The sequence below is a fragment of the Brachionichthys hirsutus genome, chromosome 8 (genome assembly GCF_040956055.1).
Source record: "Brachionichthys hirsutus isolate HB-005 chromosome 8, CSIRO-AGI_Bhir_v1, whole genome shotgun sequence".
Classification (NCBI taxonomy): Eukaryota; Metazoa; Chordata; class Actinopteri; order Lophiiformes; family Brachionichthyidae; genus Brachionichthys; species Brachionichthys hirsutus.
This window is the reverse complement of record NC_090904.1, coordinates 10827627-10854955: the sequence shown is the minus strand read 5'-3', so window position 1 is coordinate 10854955 and position 27329 is coordinate 10827627. Positions and strand designations below refer to the sequence as shown.

Sequence of the window (27329 nt, the reverse complement as noted above, 5' to 3'; positions counted from 1 at the left end):
CCATATTATACATGAACTATTTATTACATATGTTATGAAAACATGTAAATCAATAAATATTTTTTTTATATAATCATAGGTGGAAAAAAAATCCTCTTTTCACAATCAGAGACAACCTTTGAATCGTACTGACACTTTTATTTATGCATGTATGTTTTCCATTTAGACTGAATGCAAACACGGCAAATACACACCACCAAGCACTGGAGAGGGTGGGAGCAGATTGGAGGTGGAGGCTAAACAGCGCAGCAACTGAATGCTTTTCACAGAAAAATAGCTCATATCCGGAATATGTGGGTTTTTCTCCACGAATGGGGACGAATGAATGATTTCATCTCGCTGTGAACTAACAGTCAAGATCCAGAGGGGCGTCTTCGCCGCGACTCTCAGTGTCGCATTCTGTACAAGACGGCGATGCACTCTCGTGGCAGCATCCTCCTCACCTTGGACCGGGAGGAGAGGATGTTTTCAGTCAGCGCGTCCAGCTGCAGCTCCAATAAACACAACCCAAAACATAAGGCACCCGCGCTCAGGGGACATTTCTGCAGCACTGCTGTCCTTTGGATTATGCTCAGTGCCTCATCCCTGCTCCTATCAATTCCCAGGTCTTTAAAAATACACAGTAGTATGGATATTTATACATAAATACATCTTTCAACTTGCCATCTCATCTCACAGTAGGCAACTTATCTCTTACATCAGCAATATGTCCAATACTACAGCAAAGGCAGGTCACCCCCCCCCAAAAAAAAAAAACAGTTTTGTAGTATGTGCTGCCATCACTGCAAGTGCCTTCAACAGTCCAGTGTCATGTGACCAGAAAAGAAAAAAAACACACACAAAGTAATCAGCTGTTTTTCTCTGACATGTTTACAGCAGGTTGACAGTTTCAAGTTCGCGGATGGGAGGATCAGACAACGGGGGGGACAAAGCCATGGTCACAAATGTTGGAAACACTCCCTTTGAATATCGGTAACTCCGTGTTACAGCTTTTGGTTTCGCTTCAATGCGCACTAGAGTTCACAGTTTTCCACCTTTGGAGGACGTAGAGGTTAAAAAATAATGGCCGCTTATTGCAAATTTTTACAAGCAGTGTGCTTCACTGCTTCGGTTAATAATAGGAGCAGAAAGCTCGACAACGACGGAGGACGCACGGCTTTTTTTTTTTACGTGTGATAAGTGGTGCATAGGAAGAGTATTAAAGGTCAGACAGGTATGATGTTCAGTGACAATGGACAGGTCTGGGTCTCGGCGAGAAGCAAAAGGCGCACTCCTATAAACACAACTCCAAACCCATACACCATGAATTAAAAGGGTTAGTCCAACAGGGAACAAAGTGAGCCCACGTTCACCTTGTGGGTTTGAACATTCCAGCCGTAATTTCCAGTGGCTTTTTGACTTCTTTTTTTTTGCTGTTAAGGAGAGTTTTTACCTTTAGAAGTAAAATCTGGAAGTTGAAACTTGCAGAGGGGTCGGCTGAGCCTGGTTGATTCTCAGCTCTGCATCACCTAACAAATTGATCCTTTTTGTTGTTGTGTTTTTCCTGACCCATGATTTAGTCCCACGAGGAAGGAGTTAGCGGCGATCCGGTGAACATCGTGCAGAATCTTAGCCGATACAGTCGCTATCTACTCTGTATGTTTGCTGACACGTCTGAGGGTACGTCAATGTTGCCTACAGCTTCTTGCGCTGCCTCCGAGGGGGCCAAAAAATCAACATCAACAGTACATGATGCTGATATTGATTATTTACAGGCACATCTCAACGAAAGGCATGAAAAGAATCTGAGGTTTCAGCAGAGCGAGATCGCCGCAAGTCCATTTATCGGACCACACAACGTCAGGGGGAAAACGAATGCCTGGTTCTGGGTGAGATGGTTCCGATTGTAACTTTACAGGATCTCTAGTGCTACATTATAAAGTTGCACAGAAATTGAGGTGATAGTTTTCAACAAGAATACGACTGAAATGTTCAAAAACGCAAAGATGACATGACTTTGTCTCGTGATGGATGTCAGTAAAATCAATTAAAAACTAAATAAAGCATTACATTTCAGAAACTTATTCGATAAAACATAATTTATATATATATTTAACTGTACCCAAAGATATTTAACCAGCGTTTCTCTCTGTGGATGAAGAGTCGACTCCAAATTTAAGCAGTAAACAGGGAAATGGAACCAACGTTCCAACTGTCCACTGGAGTCTTCGTCCACTCAGATCATGGAGTGTCCAGTCATTTGTATTTTTCAGCTTGCCTCCAGGTCCCATCATTACAGCACTTATTTTTTTGTTTTTTTAAATGTGGGCATGTCAGTTTGTTTGTTTTCCTTTCCCTCATTTATGTTGACATTTTAAATCATGCAGATTATAATCGTCTGATATTATTCGTACCCCATAAACAAGCAAACACTTTACATAAATTTTATCTATAGATAAAAATGTAAAAAGCATATTAGACAGCCGTTACTTGTCCTGATGATGTCGCGACCAGCAGGTGGCAGCAACGAGCAATGTGCTGCCACCGACACCCCCAACTGCCCCATTTGCTATCAGCATTGCCCCCACCTCTTCATGCTGCCCTTTCTCTGATCTTATTTCTTATTCGTTCTACGTGTGACAGTAAACAAAGGACGGATGATTGGGATCTTAAATATGAAGACGTAATTTTTTTTTATTTGAGGGAAGGATATCGGACCTACTGGAGCTTAGATAAAGTCAATAAATCAGACTAAATGTATGTGGTTAAATAAAACGCAAGCAAATATCCCCTCTCATAGACGTGAATTCAAAGAGCAACAGATGTGAGCAGGTCTGGCTTTCAGTCACTCCGTTTTTGATTGAAAGAAGAAGTAAACCATCCAATAGAAGACACTTCCTGGTCCGTAGGGGGGGTGGAGCACTGGGACGGGCCCGGGACGAAAAAGGAGGTGGAGTCACAGTTGTTTTGTATAAAGGGACAGGGGGTGGATGTCTACTGCTTCAGTCTGTTCTCAAATCAGTGTGCACAGACAGGGGGAGAGAGAGTCCTCCTGTCCAGTAGGTGGCGTACCGCAGGGTGGGGAGGAGACGCAGGGACACGGGGACGCAGGGACACAGGGACGCAGGGCCACTCCGCATCAGGAGCCACCATGACCGATCAGGACTGCAACCAGAGGACAACATGTAGGCATCAACACACAGACACACGAAAAGAAACGACCCGTGAGTTTCTTAAGTTGCTGCTTGATGCTCACTTTCTGCACCAATTTGGAAATGTTTTTTGGACATTGTGGTCCTTTTGTGTCTATTTGTAGTTTAACTTGACCTCCGTGCTTAAGCTGGACCGAGATCACACGAACAGAGCAAAAAGCACGCACCTCTGCTTTCGGCTGTAGCTCCTCGCTGGGAGACTCCGATTCCCTGATAACCACTGCTTTTGTCACCAGCATGTCCGGATGCTGCTGCTTGGCCTCTTGGATCGCCATGGCGAGGGCCTGGGGGGGGGGGGGGCGCATCGACACGCGTGACATAGACTTTGCACGTTAGCCGTCAGCATATTCAGCCGTCAGCTTTATACGAAGGGCCTCACCTGATGTTGGTCCACGTCGTCGTCTCCCGTTATTATGATCCTCTTCTCGATCCTGGTCTCGGAGTAGCCTCCTTTCACAGTCTGAAGGATTCACACAAAACAAAAAATTACATATATTGTTTATCTATTGTACCTTCGCAAGTCATTTAATCCGTAACCATTGGAACAGGCAAGGCATTACCTTGGTAACTTGAGTTGTCGTTGCTGAGGTGACGCTCTCTGTGGTGATGGTCAGCGGGCAAATGACAGGTTCCTCCTGGATGCCGGCTTTTACCTGCAGCACATTCATTATCCACACACACACACACACACACACGCACACACACGTTAGTGCACACATGCAGAAAACACATAGCATTTAAAAGATACTCAGTGATTTTAAAGTCAGAGGACATGCAAGCATGCCTTTTTGCCGCCGTTTATCCGCCTGACTTTTAGCAACGTAACTCAAAGAGTTACAGACGGATGCTGTTTGCATTTTCAGGAAATGTTGGGAATGCTACCAGGAACGGATGATTACATTTTGCAGATGATCCAGAAGACATCCTGCATTCTGGATATAAAGATAAAATAAATGTAGGACAAATAATTTCTGTGTAAAATCCCAATATAGGGGGGACTGAGGGGCTTGGCGGAGGTCTGCGCTCTCAGAGTGCTTTTCTAGTTTAGACTGTAGTCATGTGCGTCACAACGCAGATGTGCTTTTGTCAGACCTTTGTCACTTTTACATTTATTCATAAGGATATGATGTAAAGGTCAAGGCTGCAGCATCACAGCGGCTGGATTTTCTGATTCTACCACCACATGCTGTCACACTGATGAATTCTCCTGCAGGGATACTTACAGGAGAGCCATTTAGTTTGAGGGCAGCAGGAGCTTCCCGTGGGCTGACGGCGCCGTAGTTCTGAATGAGACACAGGGAAGAAGTCGCTTTGCAGTCAAGGTGGAACGACTTCAATCAGCATACTAGAAGTATTAAAGGATCCAGGAAGGATATCTCGAACCTCAAGCAGCATTTTTGATTTGATTTATTATTACACCTCCAGCGTCTCCAGCTTCTATTTCCTCAGATCCAGATTTAGTAAGCTTTCTGCATTTTTGCCACTTTTCTAGTGCGAGCGCAAGTACAAAGCAAAAGTTGGAATTCAGATCTGAAACAATTTATGCAACCCTTTCTTACTTGCAAATGTTCTGATATGCAATAGCGTGAAACTCCCAACTGAAAGACATGCTGGCGCATGATTACCGGGTGAGCACCGGGTGCGATGACGGGGAGCTCTTTCCGTTCAGGTGATCCGGTTCCAGGGTTCTGCTATCGTGCACGCTGTTTCACTTATTGTAACACTTAATGGAGCTGAGCTGGTTTTGGCAGAATTAGTTTCACCTCTGCGTTTCAAGTCAAATGTAATTAAGTTATATTGTTCCCGCTGGCTCACTGGAGCTTTCCTTAATGTCATTAGTTACACCTGCAGCGAAAAATCCAAATTACTGCTTTGTCTATGGAGCTGCAAGCGGGGAGCAACATAGTGTGGTGTTTTTACTTCTATTTTCTTTATATCTATTTTATGATAAAATCACTAAAGAGACATCCAATAAAAATGTCTGATGTGTTAAAACACAAATCCAGGTAAAACATACAACACTGTCGTTGAAATGTTAATAATGTGCTTTAAATGGCCCTCTGCTGGCTGAAAAACATTTATGCAGGAGCGTTTGTCAATGACGTCATCCTCACTTCGACGCATGGCGCAGACCTTATTTACCCAGATTTTGCACTGACATTGGAAAACGTCCTTTTTGGTTTTGGTGACCATGATAAAAAAAAAAACGTGACGTCTGAGTTCTATTTAATAAAATTGATTATTATGTTAACCAAGTATTACATTCATAAATCAAAGTTCCAAACATGCTTTTACTGATCGCTCTATCAATGTGAAAGATTACATCTTCATTTCCTGCTCAGTAAATAAGAAGGCTATTAGATTATTAGAGTTGTTTATTTATCTTTATTGTATTTGTCTTCTCTCCTGGCATCATTAAGTTACTGCTTTGTATACACAATGCTGTTGTTGTTGTTGTTTTATACCGTTCACTGTTGATTTCAATAAAATAAAATACAAACTTTTACACTTGACACTCAGTTCACACTTAAATAAATTAGGAAAAAAGCATGCCCTTTGTCATATTTGCACTAACCTAAACCCAAAGTCTAAGATATCCTTTAAAAGTAAGTACAAACACACACACGTCTGTGTCTTCCACTGACATGTTAGAAAATCTGACTTCACAGGCATCCTCTAGTCTAGACATCATTTCCTATTTTCATCCACAGCCAGAGCTGACTGGCTAAAGCGTCTAGGGGTAATTACATGATAATAAACACCTGAGGGACAGCCAGCCGGCACTCAAATCTTCACCTCCAGAGATGAATGGAATTCTCACCTGCTTTCATCATCCTCATTAATACACTGTCAATGCTTTAATCACTTCGTTATGTCATCGCTGGGATTACGGACACCACAACGCTGAAGCCAGAATAAAACGCTTCCTCTGCTCATCAAGAGCTCCGCGATAATAAAGTCTCAATAGCAAAATCTTTGATCTGAGACTAATAAGATTGATCCAAAGAAGTCATCGTCACTCGCCCTAACATTCTACGCTACATCAAAAGAAATACAGCCCTCAAGAGTCAAATCTGTAAAATAAAAGGAATAAAATCATTAAAGTTAAACTCATTAATAAAGTTAAATATATAAATTAAAAACTGCACCACACCTTTCAAGAAGATCAAAACATTCAGTCACGCATTTTTATCAATTCTTTTATTTACAAATGTGTCCAGATTTTTTTGTTGGTTTTTTTTTTTTGGTTGCAAATTCATCTTTTGCTTCACTTATTTTTGAAACTTAAAGATCATGCTAGCCATTTCACAGGCAGTAAACATGATTTAATAAACGTTGAAACTGATTATGGACAGATTGAAATATCTCTTATTATCTACATACAAAGTACTTTTGTATGAAATCAAATGCTAAAATTTGAGTATCCTACAGCATATCTGACATTCGTGGCAAACCGAACCCCTTAAAAATCTTTAGAGCACTTTGAGAATTTTTAATCCGACCCGCAGCTGTAAACATAACCGTTATCAGCTTCCCTTTGCTTCAATAAAACATATATGTATATCTGGGAGCTACAGTCAGAAAGCAGTTGCCTTGTAGATTAGAAAAATGGTTGAAATCATCAAAACAAACACTTTAAACTTATGTTTCTGGTTTGAATGGAGCGAAGCCTTCAAGCCGGTTCAGGCAGGAACCAACGAGTGACAAATCCCAAAGTGCCGGATGTGTCAATCAGCAGAACCGGCTGTAAATGACAGTGAGGTAAGGTGTGCTCACGTTGCTTTTACCTGCGGTGAGACATTCATGGGGTTGGGGTGGATCTCCGATCCATTCGTTTGTGTCTCGGACCTTGAATCAGACCTCTTCAACAGATGGGCCGTGTTCACCGTGCTGGCGTCTTTCTTTGCCACGGGAGGCTGTGTGATGCACAAACATAGTGAAGTTAAAAAAAAACAGGCATTTACTTTACATCCACAACAATGAGGACCCCAGGAAATGAAGCATAATCTATGAGCAGCATTTGTTCGTTCCGATAAAAGCAGGAGAAAACTGGCAACTTAAAGAAAGAAGCAGTGAAATAATTGTTTGTTTGTTTTGGGCTTGGTGACGACATGCAATGATGATGATGATGCTGCAGCAGGGAAATAACTTTTTTTATTAAAGACATAACTTCAAATGGGTGCAAACAAAATCATAAAATAAATCCATAACATAAAATTCAACATGTAACAAAAGGACCATGTAATCGGGTCGTCATGGTGCCATGTCCAGCCAGGCGGGGTGGATCCAGTAGGCGATGATGATGATGATGATGATTACGGATAATTAATATATTCATCTGTCTACCTCGTGACGCGTTCCCTCCTCGGGAAGCTTCTCCTCGACGGGAGATTTGTCCTGCGAGCCCATCAGGCGAGCCGAGTAGAATCTGGAGGTCTCTTCAAAGTCCTCCCGGCCAACCTCCGGCTGCTGCTCCCTTTGTCCCAGTCCCGATATTCCCTTAGAGAAGTCCTCCAAGCCAGGGTGGAGGTCCATGATGACGGTGAAGTCGACCTCGGCTTCCAGGCTGGACGTGGAGCTGACCGTCATGCTGGAGCACTTGCGTTCGATGCCCAGGTGAGTTTCCCTCATGCAGGCCACCGTGTCCCGCTCCTGCTCGTCCTCCGAGGTGAAGCTCGTCTGGGGCTTCCTGTCCCCCGAGTCCTTCTGGGGTCGGTAGAGACACAGGATCCGTACTTAATGAACTGAAGCCGGAGAGATGATGACAGTGGCATGGAATGGGAAGCATCATCCTGCTGTTTGAAGGCGGCGTGCTTGGTGAGGAATTCTAGCATAGAGCGCTACACACTCCTGTACAAACAGACCTAAATGTAATAAGGCAAGCGCACAATAGAAATAATAATAAAAAAAAATATTGAAGTAATCGTAATGATGGCATTTAGCCCAAAACCTTTAAAGCCTCGCTGCCACTTTAACAGCCTCTGAAATGAAAGAACAATTTGGCTGAACCGATCTGTGACAAGGGGTAAGAGGCAAAACAGCTCCAGCTTTAAGGCGTCAAAAGCCAAAACGTCACATTGCCACGCGAGTCGGAGTGACGCTCCCGAGGCGGTCGATTTGAAGCCACGCCCCTTACATTAGTCACGCTTATAACCGCTAAACGGATAACAACAGCACAAACTACATCCCACGAGCGACAGTCAAAGATGTGTTTACAGCACCCAATTAAAAGTCTGATCATGGTGATGGATAAGGGAAAAAAACAATCATTCATCATCTATATATGAGGTGAAGCGGCGCAGTCAGACAGGAGGCATGCAAGTTTACCAACGCGGGATGCAGAGAGGAAAGAAGGACGATGGGCGGAGCATATGAAGGTGGATTTATATACGCCTTAATAACCTTGAAATCAGGAAAAGACTCTTCATAAATGGCAGGAGTGGAGACAGGCTCCTGCAGGGGGGGAAGGAGCAGAGGAAAGGGCACAGAGAGCATGTGAAGGTTAGCGCTAAGCAGCTAGCTGAGCCGACCGGTGGACCAGCAGAACACAGACAGAAACATCACCCTACAGAGCCGGAGCTGCTTAGAGAGAGTTTCAAATCGAAAGAGCGCCACATATTTCAAAGTAGCTCATCATTTTGAGTTTTTCAACGTCTGCAATGACTCAAACCCAAGTTTAGGCGAGACGTTCAACCCAGAGCTGAACAAAAAGCCGGTGGGGTCAATCTGGATCCAGTCGTTTTTCTCGGATGGATTCGGACGTACGATTCAAGCAAAACTTAACAATGGCATATAGCACAGGAAATGCAGTTTAAAGAACGGAACAGAGGTGGGCTTCCTGCAACATCTAGAGACAGGTTCATTTGTTAGAACTGGCGGATGCGTTGCAAAAGAATCATGCGGTATGTATGTATGTATAATGAGCAGGTTTTCAGCAGAGCAGCAGCCACTCATTGACCAGCTGAGAAAGTGCTGCAACACAATGCACCGTGAATCTCAATAAGGGACTGCTGTCAAATGATGGTTTTGCATGTCCAATAAAAGGGGTCGTGGTGTATTTCACAGCCCGTCAATGTGACAATGCGAGTTGGAACACTTAGTTTGAGGAGCGATATATATATATATATATTTCAGCTCTCTGTGTTCAATTTGATTTTGAATTGATTGTCAACGGCCGGCGAGAGCTACACAAAGCCTCTACTCATGCCTTATTAATCAAATATATGCAAGAGCTTGATTCGGATGGAAAAAGGTGGGGAAATTATGAAAGCCGTCGTGTCTGTTCGCCTCAGATCCCTTTCATTGCAGCGGCACACCGCGAGCAATCTCCTAATGACACCGCCGGTGAAATGAAAGCAGCAAATCTGACTGTGTCAGGCACTGAGCTGTGGCGTCTGGATGCTCGCTACTCGCCGAGGTTCCACCGTAGGAGGAGGAGCTAGAGCGTTCGGAACACTCGTTACCTTTGTGTTACATGTTGCCCCCGAAACAAATTCCTAGTCTGTGAAACCTCATTGACAATAAAGTTATTCTTATTCTGATTCTGATCTCCGCCAAAGACGTTACGATCTTGCCGGCGTTTATCTGTCTGTCCGTTAGCAACATAACTCAAAGTGTTACAGACGGATCTTGAGGAAAATTCCAGGAAATGTTGGGAATGCTACCAGGAACAGATGATTACATTTTGCCGATGATCTAGAAGAGATCCTGGATTCTGGATCACTTTGAAATTTTCAATAACAATGCAGTAAATGGAGTTTCAAAACTTCCTTCCTCAAACGTTCCTCAATATCTCGGTTGATTATTGACCGATGTTTATGGAATTTGATAAAATCATGTAGGGTGGGGACCTCTATCCTACCACCGAATTTCATCCAGATCGGATTCAGATTGCAGATATTATCGAGATATTTTGACAAATGGGGGTACACTTGCGTTTGGGCCTACTGTACATTTAGTATTAGAGGTGCTTGGCGGAGGTCTGAGCTCTCTGAGTGCTTTTCTAGTCTCTAAAAATGTTGGGAGATAATAGATGTCTGCAACAAACTAATAGATGGCAGAGCAATTTACCGTCTCTTTTTTCCTAGAGTGATTACGTTTCTAATATTAGTACGCAATAACTGATTTGTTTGGTATTCCCACTTTAAATACTTTAAATCGAGACGTGCAATACTCATCAGAGCGATGATAATATGAAAGCCTTCCTTTCCATGGCGAGGCAGGGATGAACGTGAGCCGGAAAGAAATTTGAGGCTCACAAGTTGAAGGAGAGAAGACAAACCGGCGAAACGATGGATTGACACCTCTCAGTTTTAGAGTTTTTCACAGCCAGAGGTGACCCCGTACAGATTTGCCAGAAAAATGCGGTGCATGTTGAAGACAATGGGAAGGGAATAAAGTGGAACGCCACATGGAAAATTGTCCAAACATTCAACACATGTTCAAGTCACTGAAAACGTAGGAAAAACAAAGAAACATGGCGTGCGTGTCTGTCTGAAGCTCATGCGATGGTTTATTTCCACTGAGTGAATAGCAGAGTTCAAGCACAGTTACCGAGTGTCTCTTCTTTGCCGCCTCCAGGCTCGGATCTCTGCCAGCATTTCGGCTGTTCCGCAATATTAGTCCAGACTCCCTGGCCTTCTGTGTTTTCACTGGCGGCGCCGGGGGGGCCATTTTGGGAAGCACTGAAATCTTTGAGCCAATAGACCGACTCTCTTTAGATCTCCCGGGCTCATAGTTGTCATCTGGAGGATCTCCAAACGTTGGATGGAAGGTGGAGGCGTCGGCCCAGTTCAGGTCCGAGGGTCCCTCAGGCGAGCCCACAGACCAGCGGTACTCTCTCCTCGTGGCCCACGTGGATTCGTCATGCCCTGTGCCGTCCCTTTCATCCTTGTACGCGACGCTCCTTGATCTCTCCGGCTTGAGAGGCACGATCCTTGTGATTTCCGACTGGTAGCTGCAGCCGGATAGTCGGTTCAGAGAAGTCGTCTGGGCTCTCTCCCCAAAGAAACTGTCGACGTCCTCTCCCCCGGAGCTACTGACCTTCCTCTCGTGTGTCCTGACCTGTCGGAGTTTCACCTCAGCTAGCTCCTTGTTGTCGATGAGCCCCTTCCCACGCACCTTCGTCACACATTCCGCTTTAACGCCTGCTAATGAGCTACCATGCTGCGTCTTTGCCGGTCCATTTATTGCACCGAAATCGACGTCTGCTGGCCCAACCTGAGCGACTTTTCTCTTTGCCTGCTCTGTTTCTTGACTTGAGGCATCCTTGCTGTTTCCTCCTGATGCGTCTTCCTGATTTTTGGCATCAGAGGCCTTGATAGTCTGATCTTGAGCCCGATCGCCTTTCTTCAACGCCACCGGGGGCGATTCGTAATGATTTCTCTTTGAAGAGCTCCCTTCTGCGTTGTCGTCTGAATCTGAGTCCTCATTTTCTTCTCCGGTGGAATCGCTGTCTCCTTTCCTGCAGATGAGCTCGGAAGTCATTCCCAGGTTGAGGCTCTGGGGTCTCCTCTTTTTTCGGGCTTTAGAAGCTTTGCGTTCCTTGAACTGCTGCAAGCCCGAGGCAACATCGCTGCTTGCCTCAGGGTCTGAGACTTCAGGTGGTTTACTTTGAGAGTTGTCTTGAAACACGTCTTCGTTCTCCAATAATTGAATCACAAAACGACTTTTGCTCGTTGGCAGAGGCTCAGAGCCTACGTCCGCCTCTCGCGACAATTTTGCTGATGGGAATCCATCAATATGGCTTTTCCTTTCTTTCCTGTCATACCCTGTTACCTCTTTATGTATTATCTGGGTAATGTCTATTTCTTTGTCCAGCTGCTTGCTCTCTCTCGGGGAATCAGATGTGGAAGATTGGTTCCTTTCTTCTGCCTTCCAGTCTTGGTCCTGCTGATCTGTCTCTTGTTTTTCAATCAATACCCACTCTTCAGAGTCCTACATGTTGGTATGGATTAAACAGAGTTAGACATGGCAAGCATAACCAAGCAAATAAGACCATTTGAAGGTAACTTCGTCATCCGGGTGCGGAAGGAACCGAACCTATCTGAAGGCTACAATCGCAAAAAGATGAATCAGCAAAATGCGACCGAAGCTTAAGAGCTTTCACGATTTGGCATAAAGAAATTCTTGGCACCTCTAAGCCATCAAGGGAAAGATTTACAACTGACAATTGCTCCTCAAGTGTCTCTCAATGTGTCGATCTCATGAAAACATCTCGACACGAATCTCATTATGATGTTTATTTCTGTGCTGCTTGTCACTCGTGCCTCCAGCAGCGATGAGATATTGCCGGGATTATCACGGTGCGCCAGACGCAGGCAGGATGCACCTCATTATGTGCATCTTAAATTAAATGGCAGGTTTTTAGGCTTGCTTCTGCGAGCAGCAGCGTCTTTGCACGGGAGGGAGGTGCGTTTGTTTGAGCAGCCCGTAAGAAGTTAGATTCAAGAGACACCTCCATTAATTCACAGCCGTGTTATTATAGCACATCTTCAGACAATGAAAGGAGCAAACGCCGTCTGCAAAGCCAGTGCCTCCGTTTTCTCTCGTCAAATAGCAAAAACAAAAACACACAAAAAAGAGGAATTTAATGCAACAGTGGCCAGAAGGAGAACATCGGCGCTCCTCCCACCCAAACCCAAACGCCCCTTTACTCACAGCCTTCTTCTCTGGCGTGCCCGTCGGGGAGGTGACTGACAGACGCTTCTCGCGGTTCATCAGCTTGCTGTTGGGCTCCCGCAGGGTTCTCTTCAACTCGTTGATGCTGGCCTGATGCTTCAGCAAGAAGTCCTGCGACTTGTCGTGAAACTGAAGGAGGGACGATACGAGGAAGGACAAAAAAGCACGGAGAGGTGAGAAGAGGGAAGCCACCGGCAGGACGGCGACGTCACGGCGGAGGCAGTGTTCACATTTAGTCATCTGATATGCATGAGTCCCCGGGATGTGCGGATGATACTTGATGCACACAGGCGGAGATGAGATGTGAACCGCTAAACACTCGTATTAACGAGAGGATTTCCTAGTGTTTGGCTCCTCGGCGCCGCCGCCGAAGCTCCCAGCAAACAAAAGCAATTCTCCTTACAGCTGAATGAATAATAAAAAATAAAAAAAAACGAACACCAAGAGATAATGAAGAAATGAGTACGGAGCATCTGGTATCCTTGTCAGCTAATTAAAATGTGGCTGTTATTTACTGTGTCTGGGAAGATGATGGAAAATAACTTTGCTCGTTTAGTCTTCCGTTTTCTGCCACTTCACATTTGCATTATTGCATTTCAGGGCGTTTCGCTTGACTCTACAGAGATTACAGCAGTTAGTTAGTTAAGAGTCACTTTAGACATCAGGACAAGTTCATAAAAAAAATCATGGTGAACTGAGAACAATGTCCGGATGTATGAATTAAAATCTTCCGCCGGAAGCATTCCTAATATTAATACCATTTTTTAATCTCTTCAGATTGATTCAGGACAGATTATTCAGCATCCCTTTCGTGTAAAGTATTATCTGAAGTAAATTAAAAGGAAGATAAACCTGTTGTGAACTTAATTAGGGGGGAAACAAGGCAGCCAATAAAGATACTGTCTTTCTTTCTATGGATTATTCTTCGTTGGCTGTTATGTTAAAGCGGCCCTTCGTTATTGTCTTTATCTGATTTGGCGAGTGGGTTCGATGCCCAGATTAGAGAGAAGATGCAATGCAATATATATTATATATAACCTTATAATAATGTCCTGGTGTTTCTGTCGCAGGTGTAGTGACAGGCAGAAGACTGGAAGGCTGGAGCCGCTTGTTTGTGACCACGTCAAGACAAATTGGGATAAAACTGGAAAATGCAGAATGCAGAAAACTGGAGAATTATCAGCATGGCTGCTCTTATCAATTATGAAAACAAGACAAACTGTCTTTTTAGATGTTTTTCAAATGTTCTCAGGGCTCAATGCATCGTAAAAGTTATTCAGCACCAGTCCCTGCCTGCCAAATGCTTCCTGTGATGCATATCTATAATAAGAAGTCCGGACACAGCCAAAGACGCCTTTGTTTGATGACGTAATGCTTTTTCTTTGGGGGGGGGGGGACAAACAGGGACAATTAGATGGATATAGTTAAATAAATGATAATAATAAATGAATGATGAATGGACAGCGACAGGTATACAGACAGACAGCGACCAAATCGCCAGACACCAAATACCTCCTGTTTACTGTCAGCTGGCGACCCAGCCTCCTCCTTGATGACAGCAAGAGTAAAAAAAAAAAAAAAGGAAACGCTTGTTAGCGACGGAGAACAGAACTTGAGATTCTCAGCAAAATGAGTGAGGGTTAAAAAGTGTCAGCAGGATTCATAATCAGTGCAGTGTGAGCGTATAAGCCTGCGTGAATAGGGGCATAGGAGAGGAGTTAGTGAACATTAAATCCACCCCATTATGCCCCTACTGGATAAGGCGAAATGTACTTCAGCACCCTTTTAGTCCACGCTATCTCCATGCACCGTGGCTTGCGATGCTTTAAAGTTGACTAAAACTGCATTTGAAACTTTCATTATTCTGGAAGAATGAACTTAAGACCAATGGGAAAGCGTAACTACCACAATCTCTTGCTTTCTGCTCGGAGAGACGCTGCCGTCGTAGTCATAGTCCTGCTCCGTCTTATGGTCCTGCTCGTGGTCCTTGTCCTCCTCGTCCTGCTCCAAACTGGGCTCCTGCTCCTGCTCCTGCTCATCCATAGAGGGGCTGTGGAGGCGGCGCTGATCACTAAGGTTGCGGTGCAATAGACCGTCGTGGTTCTCACACATGGCTGATGCCGGCCTCGAGAACTCTGCTGGCAATGAGAGTTGAATTGTTACGTGAGAAAAGTCTGACTTCCATCGATTGGGCTGCTACCTATAGGGATCAAGATCATTTCTTGATTGTGGACGATTTAGTTTGTTCCAACCTTGCCTAATATCTAACAGCTTCCATTGGTGCATGCAAGTAAAATTACCAGTATGTAATGAAAATTAACTTTCCTGGAGACTAATGTCTGCTTATAGTCACATTACAGACTATATTTTATGAGTCATAAATACTTCACTATCAGGGCAGGCAAGAGATTGCATCCCTCTGCCCAGGCACAACAGCCGCTATTAATTAAATTAAAACCTAATCTAAATTCCAACAAGACACAAGCACCACCTGTTATATTTGTGTAATCTGACATCCTTCTAACTTTTGGACAGACCAAGACTAAATGCTTGTTTCCTGTTTCAAGGTTTTATACGAAGCTAAATGAGCTATCTGCTATCTTCACCTGACTCTTTGACAAGAAAGAAAAAAGCTGTCCTGCTATTCCTTCCGACATCCATCTCCTAACTGCATTGTTGAAACTGACAGATCTATTGGCTCTCACCTCCATCCAGGCTCCGGGACAGCAGGTACCGCTTGCTGGTTGAACGCTCAAAGTGCGGAGCGGGCCGGTCTATGAGAGCGCTTGCCTGTCTGGTCTGAGCCTGCGTCCTTCCGCTATATCGAAACTTTGACCCCATCACCAGGAAGCCCTTAGGAGGCGGCTCTGGAGATACGAGCCTGTAAAAGACAAGAATGGCGCTCCAAATATTTGTTTACAGCCATGAATACTAGTACTGCAATCATTTTTCATTATGCGCTCTCCAAATATGCTCTGTACCTGCTTGCAAAGGCAGCTATATGGAGCGTCACTTCAAGCTAAAGCTGAATCCTCTTTTAACATATAACATACAATACGTCAGGAGTCCATCGACAGGAAAGTAGCTTGAGCCGAAGAGGGTACTGTATCTTCAAGAAACTCTATTTTTAACTGAGGGTGGCCGCAAAGGAAGAAGTTGTGCACCTGAGAACTATGCCTTTGCATCGGCTCTGCCTATGCATCGGCTCCGCCTAAGCATCGGCCCCGCCTATGCATCGGCCCCGCCTTTGCATCGACTGAGCCTTAAGTGGCCAACTTCGGACAATGAGAACAGATTAATCCTTACCGGAAGAAGGTGTGATGCTCAATGCAGACTTTCCACAGCTTCTTGGCAGCTCGGTGGTTCGGAAGCTTAAAGCCGATTGTACTTTCAAACTGCTCATACTGGAAGGAAGAGAGGATAAAGAGATGGAGAGAAATGCGAGGAGTGGGGCAGGAGATAGGGCACCGGGTGCTTTTATGTTGTATTTCCCAAAGACCATGTCAGTTTAGGGGCAACACATAGTATTAAAATGAATACCTAATCCAACTGACTACTTTGCACTTGCATAAACACTCCCTTCTCAAGCTAAAGCACACTTGGATCATGGGATGTCGAGTGTCAGGCAAGAGCAGCTGAAAGCAGGGGATGATACTAATTATCAGACATTGGGAGGAAAAGGCTGTGAAACTATTTCACGACTCTATATTTACACTCTTTGCCCCTCTATTCTTTTGGCGGCTGCAGCTGCAGCAGTTCAGTTAAAGGGCCTATTTATTTGGCTCAACCACAGGCTCACTGTGCAGCTCTGTCACTTGACGGGTTCTGGCCCAGACGCCACGCTGAGGATAAGAGCGGAGGATAAGCTGGACTGCATAACGAGGAACCTCCTCACGCAGAGGAACAAATGTCAACAAAAAGACTTTTGCAGCCATCTGCTCAACACAACTGACCTCACATTTACTTCTGCAATGCTTTCTCCAGCAACAGCTGTAAGGAAGTGTCAGCCGAAGACTTCATGACTCAATGAGAACTGCAAGATGTGCACATTTCTTTTAAACGGAGCAATCCCGTGCATACTCTTTCCAAGTATGGGACCAGCACCTAAACCACTTGAGTACCCCCCCCCCCCCATTTCCTGTCCCCCAAGGCCAGATAGCATGAATGAACATTGCTTTGAAATCATAACAAAAATCTAAATTGAGAAAGATTCTGAAATAAATAATAATATACTGTTTCTATGGAACGTTACCTCTCCAGGTCGTATTTTGATGTAAAAGTTGCTTCTCTTATAGGAGATCTTGAGGATCTTTGGCCAGGCGAACCGGTTGATCCTCAGCCTGTCACGGTAAATGAGCAGACCGTTGGCACAAACGCCCAACATAATTTCAATCCCTTCAGAATCCTGCAGTGGACAGGGACGGGGCGGGCATTAGTAAAACGCAACACCGTGTCCACCCTTGAGAACTGCTTGCCTTTAAATTGACCGCCGACCTTAGCGTGATGGAGATCCACCCCATACATGGAAAGCTTCTTTGCATTCTCCAAGAAGTTAATTTCAGCCTCTGCTGGCGTCAATCCCCTGTGGGCAGAATCATGACAATATCTCAGCAACATCAGCAACAGGTCACAATAAATAATAAACCCATAATCCTGCACAGTTGGGGGGGGGGCGATTATCATAACGAGGTCCTTGACAACTCTAAATGTCTCCCATTTATCCTCTCCTGCATCTCATTAGGATGTATGCCAAAAAGAATCAGCAGCAGGATTTAGCATTGGCAAGACTAGCACTGTGCACGTCTCAGCGACAGATGGCAATGTGACGGCGTCCGCCAACCCCACGCGGGACCGGGTGTCTCAGCGTAGAGGAATCTCGCCGGGCCCCATTATCCTAAGGGATTTGTAGTCAAATAATATCTGATTCAAGCAACGGCGTGTCAAGTACTTGTAATTCCGATGGAGCTCCATCACCCTCTCCTCCAGCTCGCGAGTCTGATTTGGCGCAAAGCGGAACTCGCTGATGTAGTCGGGGCCGTGGTCGTCCTGGTCGTAGTCTCCCAGCTCGGCTTGAACGGTGTAGGAGCCCAGGAGGGCGTGGGTGACGAACGAGCACGGCAGCCGACCTGACAGCATGTCATCCCTCAGCTGAAGACACAGGTAGTATCTGCAAGACGAGACAAAGGGGGGGGGGGGGGGGCGTGTTGACAGTCAAACGAGCCAGAGACGATGCAAGCTGCAACAGGTATTCAGCATAGTTAATCCATGGCAGTTAATAGCATTCCAGGTCTAATCCTCAGACAAGAGAGAGGAATTTGGGTTTGCTTTGACACCCGGGGGGCAAACACGGCGTGAAAACTGATATAAATATGTTGTGTAAATACCTACATTTGCAAGAAAGGAGGCGAGCTGATTAACAGGGGAACTCTACCTGGTGATATCCTCAGTGAGCTGCGACGGGTCTGGAGGGTAGAACTTCACAGCGAAGACAAAGTGCCACGGAGAGTCTGAGGAGACGTTCCAGTGAGAGTAGGGAGGTTAAGCGGCATGTCGGTTGAGGAAATGTGCGCAATAGTGTAAAAAAGCTGTCCAGCAGATGAATGCAGACCTTCGTAATTTTAGCAACTCAAACATTTCTGATTCCAGCTACTTGGACAAGACACTCACTGCGCATCTGTTTCTTGATCTCCTTGGAGGGGTCCAACCAGTTCTGTAAGACAGAAGACGAGATAAAGTCACACGGAGGGGGTGGACTGGAATCGAGGCCGGCGCGAAATCGTTCAATCAGTCACATTTCAATCTAATTTCCATCAGTGTTTCTAATGGAAGCGTTTCCACATGGTTAAATAACAGAGAGCGCAGACCTCCGCCAAGCAGCTCAGTCCCTCTATATTATGATTTACACCAAAACATATTGTACATTTATTTTATCTATATTTTTAGATTCCTTAACCATGAAAACAAACCTTTAGCAACTGGATTCACATTGATATCATTTTCAATTTAGATGTTATTCACAAAAAACACACTTTCAGTAATGGCGGTTTCTTCTGGATCTATAGATCCAGAGCTTTTGAAGCTACAACAAATCCGTTTGTCCACTACTAATTCCACAGCGTCATGGTAAAGGCAGCAGAAACAGAAATTATTGAAAGGGTCCAAAAACAAAATAGTTTACCCCAGATTTCAACTGGATCTGTTTCCTCAGGTATTAAAGACAGAACAAATCCGTCAGACAGACAGACAAATAAACGCCGGCAAAATCAGAGCCTCCTTGTTGGAGGTATTAAAAGCCACATTGTGACTGCAGGAAAAGTCAGACGATCACCATCTTGGAGTCAGCATCTGGTTCACCCGGCGTCTGCTGCTGAATCTCATTAAAACAAACCAGCATAAGTATATAAGCAGCGAAGCAAGTTACTCCCTCACAGTAAAGGTAATTCATATACAGTAATGCATTGCTTTGATACTAACGTCGTTTTAGATACTAAAGGCGCCTGTGATGCAGAGGGATGATAGCGATCGATGCGGACCTGACTACCACACACACACACACACACACACTGCTTATTAATGCGGATCGTCTTCGTGGGTCGCATTTAAATCAGGCGCATTAGAGGCTGATACTGCTCAGTGCAATCCCGAGGCCATGTTGGGCAAACTGCAGCCATCTCTAAGCAATTACAATTGCGTCTTCAAGCACACACATATTCCTCCTGTGTTTAATCAGGTGGCTAAAGACGTTAATGCGCCACAGGCATTTCGTCGTCCCACTGAATCTATCTCGCGTGAGACAAGGCCAAAGAGCACGCAATTCAGTAACGCGCTCTCTCCTCCCCTTTGCTTTCCGGTGCAGGAAAAGAAGCACAAACTTTTAATCACTGACTGTTAAACGCTTTGCAACTTTCATTCCTAAAGCGATCGCGTGTAAGACAAAAAGTTCTTCCAAAAGGTTACATTTATACCCTTGTGCCCCCCCCCCCCCCCCCCCCCGGCCAAGGCAAAGAAAGGGCATTTGAAATTATATTTCAATTCTCAGTCTAATTTGCGTTGGCAATCTTTCGCTAAGCCACGCAGTTGGCTCCTGTCATGTTCCTCCATGCTGTATAAAACCTGTTTAAGATGATGATGATGATGATGATGATGATGATGACTGCATGCTATTCTCAAGATGTCAAAAGAGGCTTAGTGTTGTCATCCTTCCTGTCTTCAATAGGAAACAGTTTGCGCCCTCGCCTGTTGAAATGAAGGTCCTGGCCTGAGGGAGGATTACACCCATTCGAAATGCCACAATAAGCCTCCCACGAAGGGTTAACTCTTGAGCGCTGATAGCTGGGAAGTATAAGCTCGGGGTCAGGATGGAAGGATTTCAGACTTTCTTCTCAAAATGTCAACATGATCCGTGTTCTAATTTAAGTGCATTCTGTATGGGAAGGAGAAACAATCACACCTCAGCTGACAGCTCCTCAAAAAAAATCTGGTTAAAAGCAAATTGTTTCAGGCGGCCCAATTTGGAGACGTCTGTCTGATGATGATGATGATGCAGGACTGTCAACACTTCTTACCAAGCATTGGGGTTTTTTTTTCTCATCACTGACTTCAAGATATGATTGCACGACTAGACAGACTAGACTTAGGCTTAGTCTGCCCTGCCCCCCCCCCCCCCCCCCGTCACATTTCCAGTCACTTTTTGTTCAGATTCAAACAGAGCCTGAACATTTTTTGGTTTCCCATTTATACCTTCTGCAGGTCCGCGTCGGCAAATGTCAGGCCAAAATAGTCCTTCTCCAGCAAGTTGAGATGCTCGCACACCATGTCCATCAGGGTCTGTCCTTTGGAGTGCTTCTGTAAAGACATAGAGGACAAAGCGGCGGCGAAAAGGTCAACATCAGTGAAGAAGAAAGCAGATTCTCTGCCACATGTCAAAATGCAATGTGGTCGAGAGTGCCTGATAAATGGTGTTTATTAGTTTCAAGTCGCCATCGACACCAGAACACATTAAAGAGCTGTGCTTGTAGAGATCCCTTTCTTGTTCTGTGGTTCTGCCCAGAGATTGCATCTATTGACGGGAGTTCAAGACGAGCACTTCAGGAACGCTTCTTTTCACACTCGAGTGACAGGTTCATTTTCTCTCATATATTTGTACTTCACTATTCAGGATGATGGATTCTTAGCACTGAAGGAACCTTTTTGTTCAATTTGTCTGATCGGTAAAATCTTTATTATACAGCTACGTGTCCCAAAATAGACAGGCAGGAAAGAAATCATGCCAAGTAAGGAAAAAACTGACTTTGAAGTAACGCCATCATTATTGGTTTGGAAATTCCACCTAAAAAGGGATGTTTTTTGTTGGAATCATGAGATTTATCATAATCTACAATGAATACCTTGGCGATGACTTACAGCGCTGACATCTGAAATCAAGGGAATCTAAAAATCACTGCAACTCATCCCCCGGGGGGGGGGGGTTATTCGTGACTCCTACTCAACAGCATGCAGCTCAAACAAAAGCATCAGAACCACAGAACACAGTTCAGTTTTTTCCTTTCTATGAAACCTGGTTCTCTAATATAATTTCTGCAATCACCGAGGGCCAATCGCTAATCAGCATAAGCCAACTGGACTTCCTGCATTTTCTTCTTTTAAGAACTTCCACACTAAAAGCCACATTCACCGGTTATTAACCAAATTATTGCTCAAACCTTTCACTCTCATTAAATTTCATTGGTTCATGCATGGACTCGAACAACAGTGAATTAGGTAAATGGTGATGCCTTCAGTAACACTCAACTGCACATCCACATTATTAAACTCACCAACGAACACATGGCGCTTCCTCCCCTGGGGCTGACTTTGTGAGGCAACAGGGAGATGGAGTAGGCAGTTGCCAAGGAAACAGATACAGTATTATCCTTCTGCTGCCTTATTTCTTAATGTCTCAGGGCAACGACTTGAAAAGCAGCTTTGCTCTTTCCGTTTTATGAGTAACAGGTGGCGCAGTCCTTGAACGCACCATTGTCGACGTTTGGCTGTATATATATATATATATGAAATCTAGCAGTTATTTGAACAAATCGTAGTATGGGATTGGATTTGAGTTTTATTTTGGATAAATTAAATACTCACATTTAGTGAGCTCAATTTCACCAGCGTCTAAAAGCACAGCGTTTGCACCCAAGTTAGGTGAGGGGGGAGAGCGGTTGAGGAAAATCGGCAAGGGCATGGCTCCTCCTCTCCTCCCCGGGGATCACAGGGAAGCTCAGCTGTGCATCCATGACAAGAGACTTAATTAATCCATGAATGTGGCACCTCCTGGGAGAGCACTGCTAAAGTGCGGCCTGTCATCCTTCAAAGCTGTGATTACCATGTTCTGGAAACATGAGGGAGGTTCGGGTACGACAGGCATGAAGTTCCACACCGGCAATTAAAGACAGGAAGCCGGAGCAAGCCTGCCGATGACTGTGAGGTCTAAGGGTTCTCACCGAAGTGCAATTAAAAAAAAAAAAAAAACACGGGCTCACAAGAACCTGCTTTGTGCATCCGTGTCTGAATGGCAGCTCTGCCAGGGCATCCACATATTCAGGACGAGCACTTGAGACAAAAAAGGCTTTCATAACTGCGATGCGAACTCGTGTTGCGGTGTAGAAAATGCCCAGGGGTATTACAGAACGCTTTCACAGCGCTGAGATAGAGGTGGACGCACGCCCAGCATTAAAAGTGCACTTCCCCAGCACTAAACACACACAAGGTTTCATGCAGAGTGCATCAGGCACTGTGCACAAGTACCCTAAGGCTAGCCTCATGATAACATTGCCCTTTCATTTTCTTCTTGGCTGCACCTGGCTTGCCACCATGTAATAACTTTAGATTTTCCCAGCAACCCATTAGCTGTCTGAGCTGATGGCTTCCACTGACCTTATTTTTCTTTTTTTTCTGGACTCCGAGTATCCAATGAGACTTTTCTTATATCAGCAAGAGGAAATATATTTCCCATCATGAGGCAGCCCTAGATGGGAAATGTCTCCGCCTCTGACCTTTGCTGACTTGTTCGGGCACACAGACCAGTTTTATTATCACAGAATCAAATAGCAAGCCAAAAGGGATTCCCTGCGATATAAGGCAGCATGGTGGCGCTGCCTCCGCCTCGCAGCTGGAAGATCCTGGGATCAAATCCATTTGAGGAAGTGGGATGTTTCTGGAAGTTGGCATGTTGTCCCGATTGGTTCTCTCCAGATCTCTCCTTATTGAAAAATACGCATGAAATGAAATGAGCAAAACTCATCTGACTGGGTAAAGCCGTAGTGACGACATTGTGATATTCTACTCGACAGCATTTAGAGTTTATTTCTATCTTTTCAACACAGTGCATCCCCATTTGGTTAGAACTGACATAAGCAAACACAGCATCAGTCAGAGTTCTCGAAGCTGAATATGAGATGAATGGCGAGTTTGCAGCCTTGAATTTTGAATAAGAGCAAAGCAGCAAGGATTGCTCTTGTTGCGCGGAGTCGCGTGCAGGTACGGTACGTCTGCCACTGATGTATTGTAGGGAGGAAATAGTAAAAATGGTCCAACGAAAGACGAGATTGAGTTGCATTGGATCCGGAGCTTTAATAGTGGTCAAAATTTGGGACTGGCTGCGATTTCGGAAGCAGAAAGTCACACAGGGTTATTGTGTAATACACTAAAAGCCAGATTTCACCAGGGATGGCTCAATGACATCATGTCTGTGACACAGTTTCGTTCTATTCTCCAGAAGAACCCCCCCCCCCCCCCCCCATAATCAAGTTGGACTGATTTTACCATGGGTAAGTAGGCCATGTGTGATCCACCAGGAAACAAGCACTGGGGAACATTTTATTTCTTGTATCTCATTTCCTGTTCAGTTTTCATTGAGCAGCTTTTAATGAGATGAATATTCTCATACTGGCCGTTTTGTTCTGCAAGACATTATCACCTTGCACCCCTTTTAGGTTTTCCTGCTGAAAGCAGGATTCTAAAGCACAAATATCAGCCTTTTTTTCTTTTAGGACTTACTGTCGCTTTTAACTCACTGCCCCCCCCCCCCCCCTGGTGAGCTCTCAGCATGGCGCCCTGTCTTTGATTCTCTTCTCTCTCTTTTTTGCATATTTTATCTACAAAGTACAACACACACACGTACAACTGCCAACAAAGGAAAATGAAACAGAAAGGATATTAAGAACATTGTTTTTCAATGGATTGCTTCAACAACATCAAAGCTTATTCCAGAAAGCGTGTCGCCATGAATTGCTTTCGGTCACGCGTACCTCAATGTCTTTCTCAAACTCGGTGGTGTCCAGCAGTGTCACTTTGAAGGGGCTGGTTTTAAGTCGTTTGGAGCCCTTCTGTGGAGATTTGAGGTTTTTGTTTGGGGACGTCTTCTCAGACACGTCATCTGTTTCTCGGTGTTCGTCGAGGTGTTTGAAGTTCTGTTCCTTAAAGCAGACAATGGAAAAGAGAAATCCGTGGGTTTAGTTCATCTGTCATCCATGGATCTAATATACACCTGTATTAGTATGACCTCCAATGGATTTAAGACATTTTAGTTGTGCACAAATTAGCATTATGGCTACAATAGCAGTGCTATATTACGTACTGCATGCCATCTATTCACACTAACCTGTTAATTCAATTACTGTAAAACAACGACGCTCTGCATTGACTCCCTCTTCTAATCTAGTGATGTTTCTGCTCGTACAAACATAACATATCATAAACTCTTCAGAATCTTGACAACTCAGCGAATGTGAAACTGTTATAATATTAAGAAGCAATAGACGAGCGTTCTGAGACATGAGCAAACCTGCAAGCAACATATTGCTTTGAGACACGAGCATAAATTTGAAATACGAACAACTTCCAGATGTTGGCGCTAAATGGCCAAGCGCTCCGAGCTCACTTCACACATTCAGTTTAGGTATTCACCACCTTCCGTACTCGTCTCCCGTGTTGTGTTTCCATTATTTACGTGATTTTGACTGTGAGTATTTGGCTTTCACTTTTATTTGGCTGTTGGAGCAAACCTAAGCATGACTTAGTCAGTAAGCAAAAAAGCGCACTTAAACTCACCTGTTTGGCCATCTTGTTGTCTGAAGCGGAGTCCTGCATGCTTGCTGCTGCCCCCTGTTGTCTGTGAGGACTCCTACCTTGCTCCTCTCTTCACCTCTGATTCAGGGTCTGTCTCTGTTGCTTCACGTAGCACAAACCTGCGAAGACACAAGAACACACAATTTAAATACAATTCACCTCCAAATGTCCAACCAGAAATGGTAATCCATGCCTTCTCTCAGAATTAACAGAGGCGAGTTCATAGATACTGTTGTAAAAAAAAAAACACACACAAATTCTTTCACCCCAAAACAATAACTGTACCAATAGCAGAATGAAACCTTCCTTACAGACTCTAAAAGCTGTGCTTTCTTAATAAAATAAAAATGTTTTTCACAGACATAAAACACATTCGTCTCAAGGACATTTACTTTAATTATAAAATCCATCTCCGAGCCAGATAATGATCATCTATTTAAGCAAGACAACTCCAGCAGCGAGGTGACGCTTATCAAAAAAAGAAAAACTTTATTGAATTAGCCATGATTGTGACTGTCAGTATTTAATCAATAGTTCATTCATTTGACTGCAAAATAAAAAAAAAGGGAATTCCTTTTTCCTCTTTTCTTTGTAGAGCTTTCCCAACATAGTCGATCGGACAAGACTTACTCCATGAAGGCTGGGTGCTATAATCAAATGACACAGTCATAAAACTCACATGAACATTACACTATCATCTCCTAACTACAAATGATCTTTTTTTTTTTTTTGCTTCCCCCCCCACGATGGATTTCTCATATGATTAAATCTGAATAACAGGTGGTGAACTGAAAATGAACATTTTGCTCTGTGATGGTGAGATGCAGAAATCTCACACTCACAACTCATAACATACTCTAGACGCTGTCGCTGAGATGTCCTGCTGTTAGAAGAACTTTGTATTCTCGGCTTTCTTCAAGTTACAAGGGAGGAGAGAGCTGCCCAACAAACGCCGGAACACAAGGTAGCTTTGGAATATAAATATTTGTGTTCTATTGTGGATTTTTCAATGGATCCTCAAGATAATGCTAACGTCCCTGAAACATGTTCGGCGATGAACTTTTATCAAAGGAAGACAAGGCTAATAGCATGCACTACAAAGCATGCTTGTTCAACGGAAACAAGACCGCAAGGGCTTTTTTGAAATGCTCCTTAGACAGGATGTTTGACTGTATTTGTACTGTAATACATGCTACTGTGTGACTGTACTTGTACTCTAACATTCTGTCTAATAAATGTATTCATCATCATCTTCAGCATAAAAGAATAAGGCCTATATAGTGCATTATCAAATCCCCCTGGGGCAAACTCGCACATAATCGAGTCTCGTAACCCCAATGAGCAGCGAATCACATCAACAGAATGCACCTGGGGGTTGTGGGCAATCTTTTCTAAGGCCGAGGGCGGAACACAACCGCTTCACGCTGCATGGTTCAGGGGCCGGTCACAGGCACACTCGTTGTGGATAAAGATGAGTCATGTCCTCTGCATTGCCATAACAACCATTCCATTATTCTAAATTACAGGGCTTAGAAGAAAATGAATTCCAAGCGGATACGACTGTTGGGAAAACTCCCAGACCAGAGACGGAAAACGCCACCAGGGATGGTGTTCTGATGGCAAAGGAAGCAAACGCTTAACGTCACCAAGCTATTCAGAGATCGCATGCGCAGTGGAACACCCCCCCCCCCCCCCCCCCCCGTGTGCATTACAGGTGTGTGTTTTAACATCCATCTGCCGTGCACAACACAATGCATTCATCTGTGTGAATCTACATCTGTCTCAGCCGACGATCTGAAAACTCCTCCACTGCAGCCACTTTCGCTCGCCGGCATCTGTGTTTTTCCCTTCTGTTCTGTGCACACAGTCGACTATGAAATATCCTAATCATACCCGAACCCAGTAGTTACTGTGGCCTTTAAGTGGACAGAAAAGATCCGAACAGCGCAGGACAGCCAGTGACAACAAAAGCCCTTGGAGGGTGGACACTTGTGTATGCGTGCAAACAACTGAGAAGGCAAACCACATTAGAGGAGCTAGTTTGTGCTAAATGGGATCCTTTATTCAGACATCGTCTCAGGAAGGATGATAACTTGGTAATTTAATATAAATTGATATCAAAGAGTGCAGCAGAAGAGCCCTTGAGGATGCATTAATTTCCTGGTACAGACCATTACGCTTCTGTCTACCCACCATCTGACATCTCGACAGCACACTGTGGGTTTTCTATGTTGTGCACTGTGTGCAGTTCTTTGACAATTTGATGCATGTCATCGAGAATAAGGATTCATTCATTTGCAGGGATGCAAGCATCTGTTCTTCCCTAGCAGGTGCAGCGTCTTCACTCGT

General features: G+C 44.4%; 1 protein-coding gene across 1 annotated transcript; it reads right to left on the bottom strand.

Moving 5' to 3' along the window:
- Window positions 1–386: 386 nt before the first annotated feature.
- LOC137898128 (band 4.1-like protein 1) lies at window positions 387–25001 on the bottom strand. Its single transcript, XM_068742125.1, has 20 exons — window positions 24963–25001; window positions 24161–24328; window positions 20613–20717; window positions 18540–18582; window positions 18304–18379; window positions 17821–18039; window positions 17367–17478; window positions 17125–17277; window positions 16179–16276; window positions 15578–15753; window positions 14778–15010; window positions 12852–13001; window positions 8595–8645; window positions 7539–7898; window positions 6980–7108; window positions 4415–4474; window positions 3752–3844; window positions 3571–3651; window positions 3359–3475; window positions 387–491 (listed from the first exon to the last, which is right to left on the bottom strand). The coding sequence occupies exons 1-20, from the start codon at window positions 24999–25001 to the stop codon at window positions 387–389; spliced, it is 2568 nt and encodes an 855-aa protein (XP_068598226.1).
- Between the last annotated feature and the right edge of the window lie 2328 nt (window positions 25002–27329).

Excerpts from the sequence above, each read along its gene's own strand:
- LOC137898128 (XM_068742125.1), bottom strand. The coding sequence starts at position 25,001 with ATGCAGGACTCCGCTTCAGACAACAAGATGGCCAAACAG. Across the intron at positions 18,040-18,303 it reads CTCACTGAGGATATCACCAG|ATACTACCTGTGTCTTCAGC; the intron begins GTAGAGTTCCCC and ends CTCGTCTTGCAG. Across the intron at positions 8,646-12,851 it reads GCACGCCAGAGAAGAAGGCT|GAGCCTGTCTCCACTCCTGC; the intron begins GTGAGTAAAGGG and ends CCCCCCCTGCAG.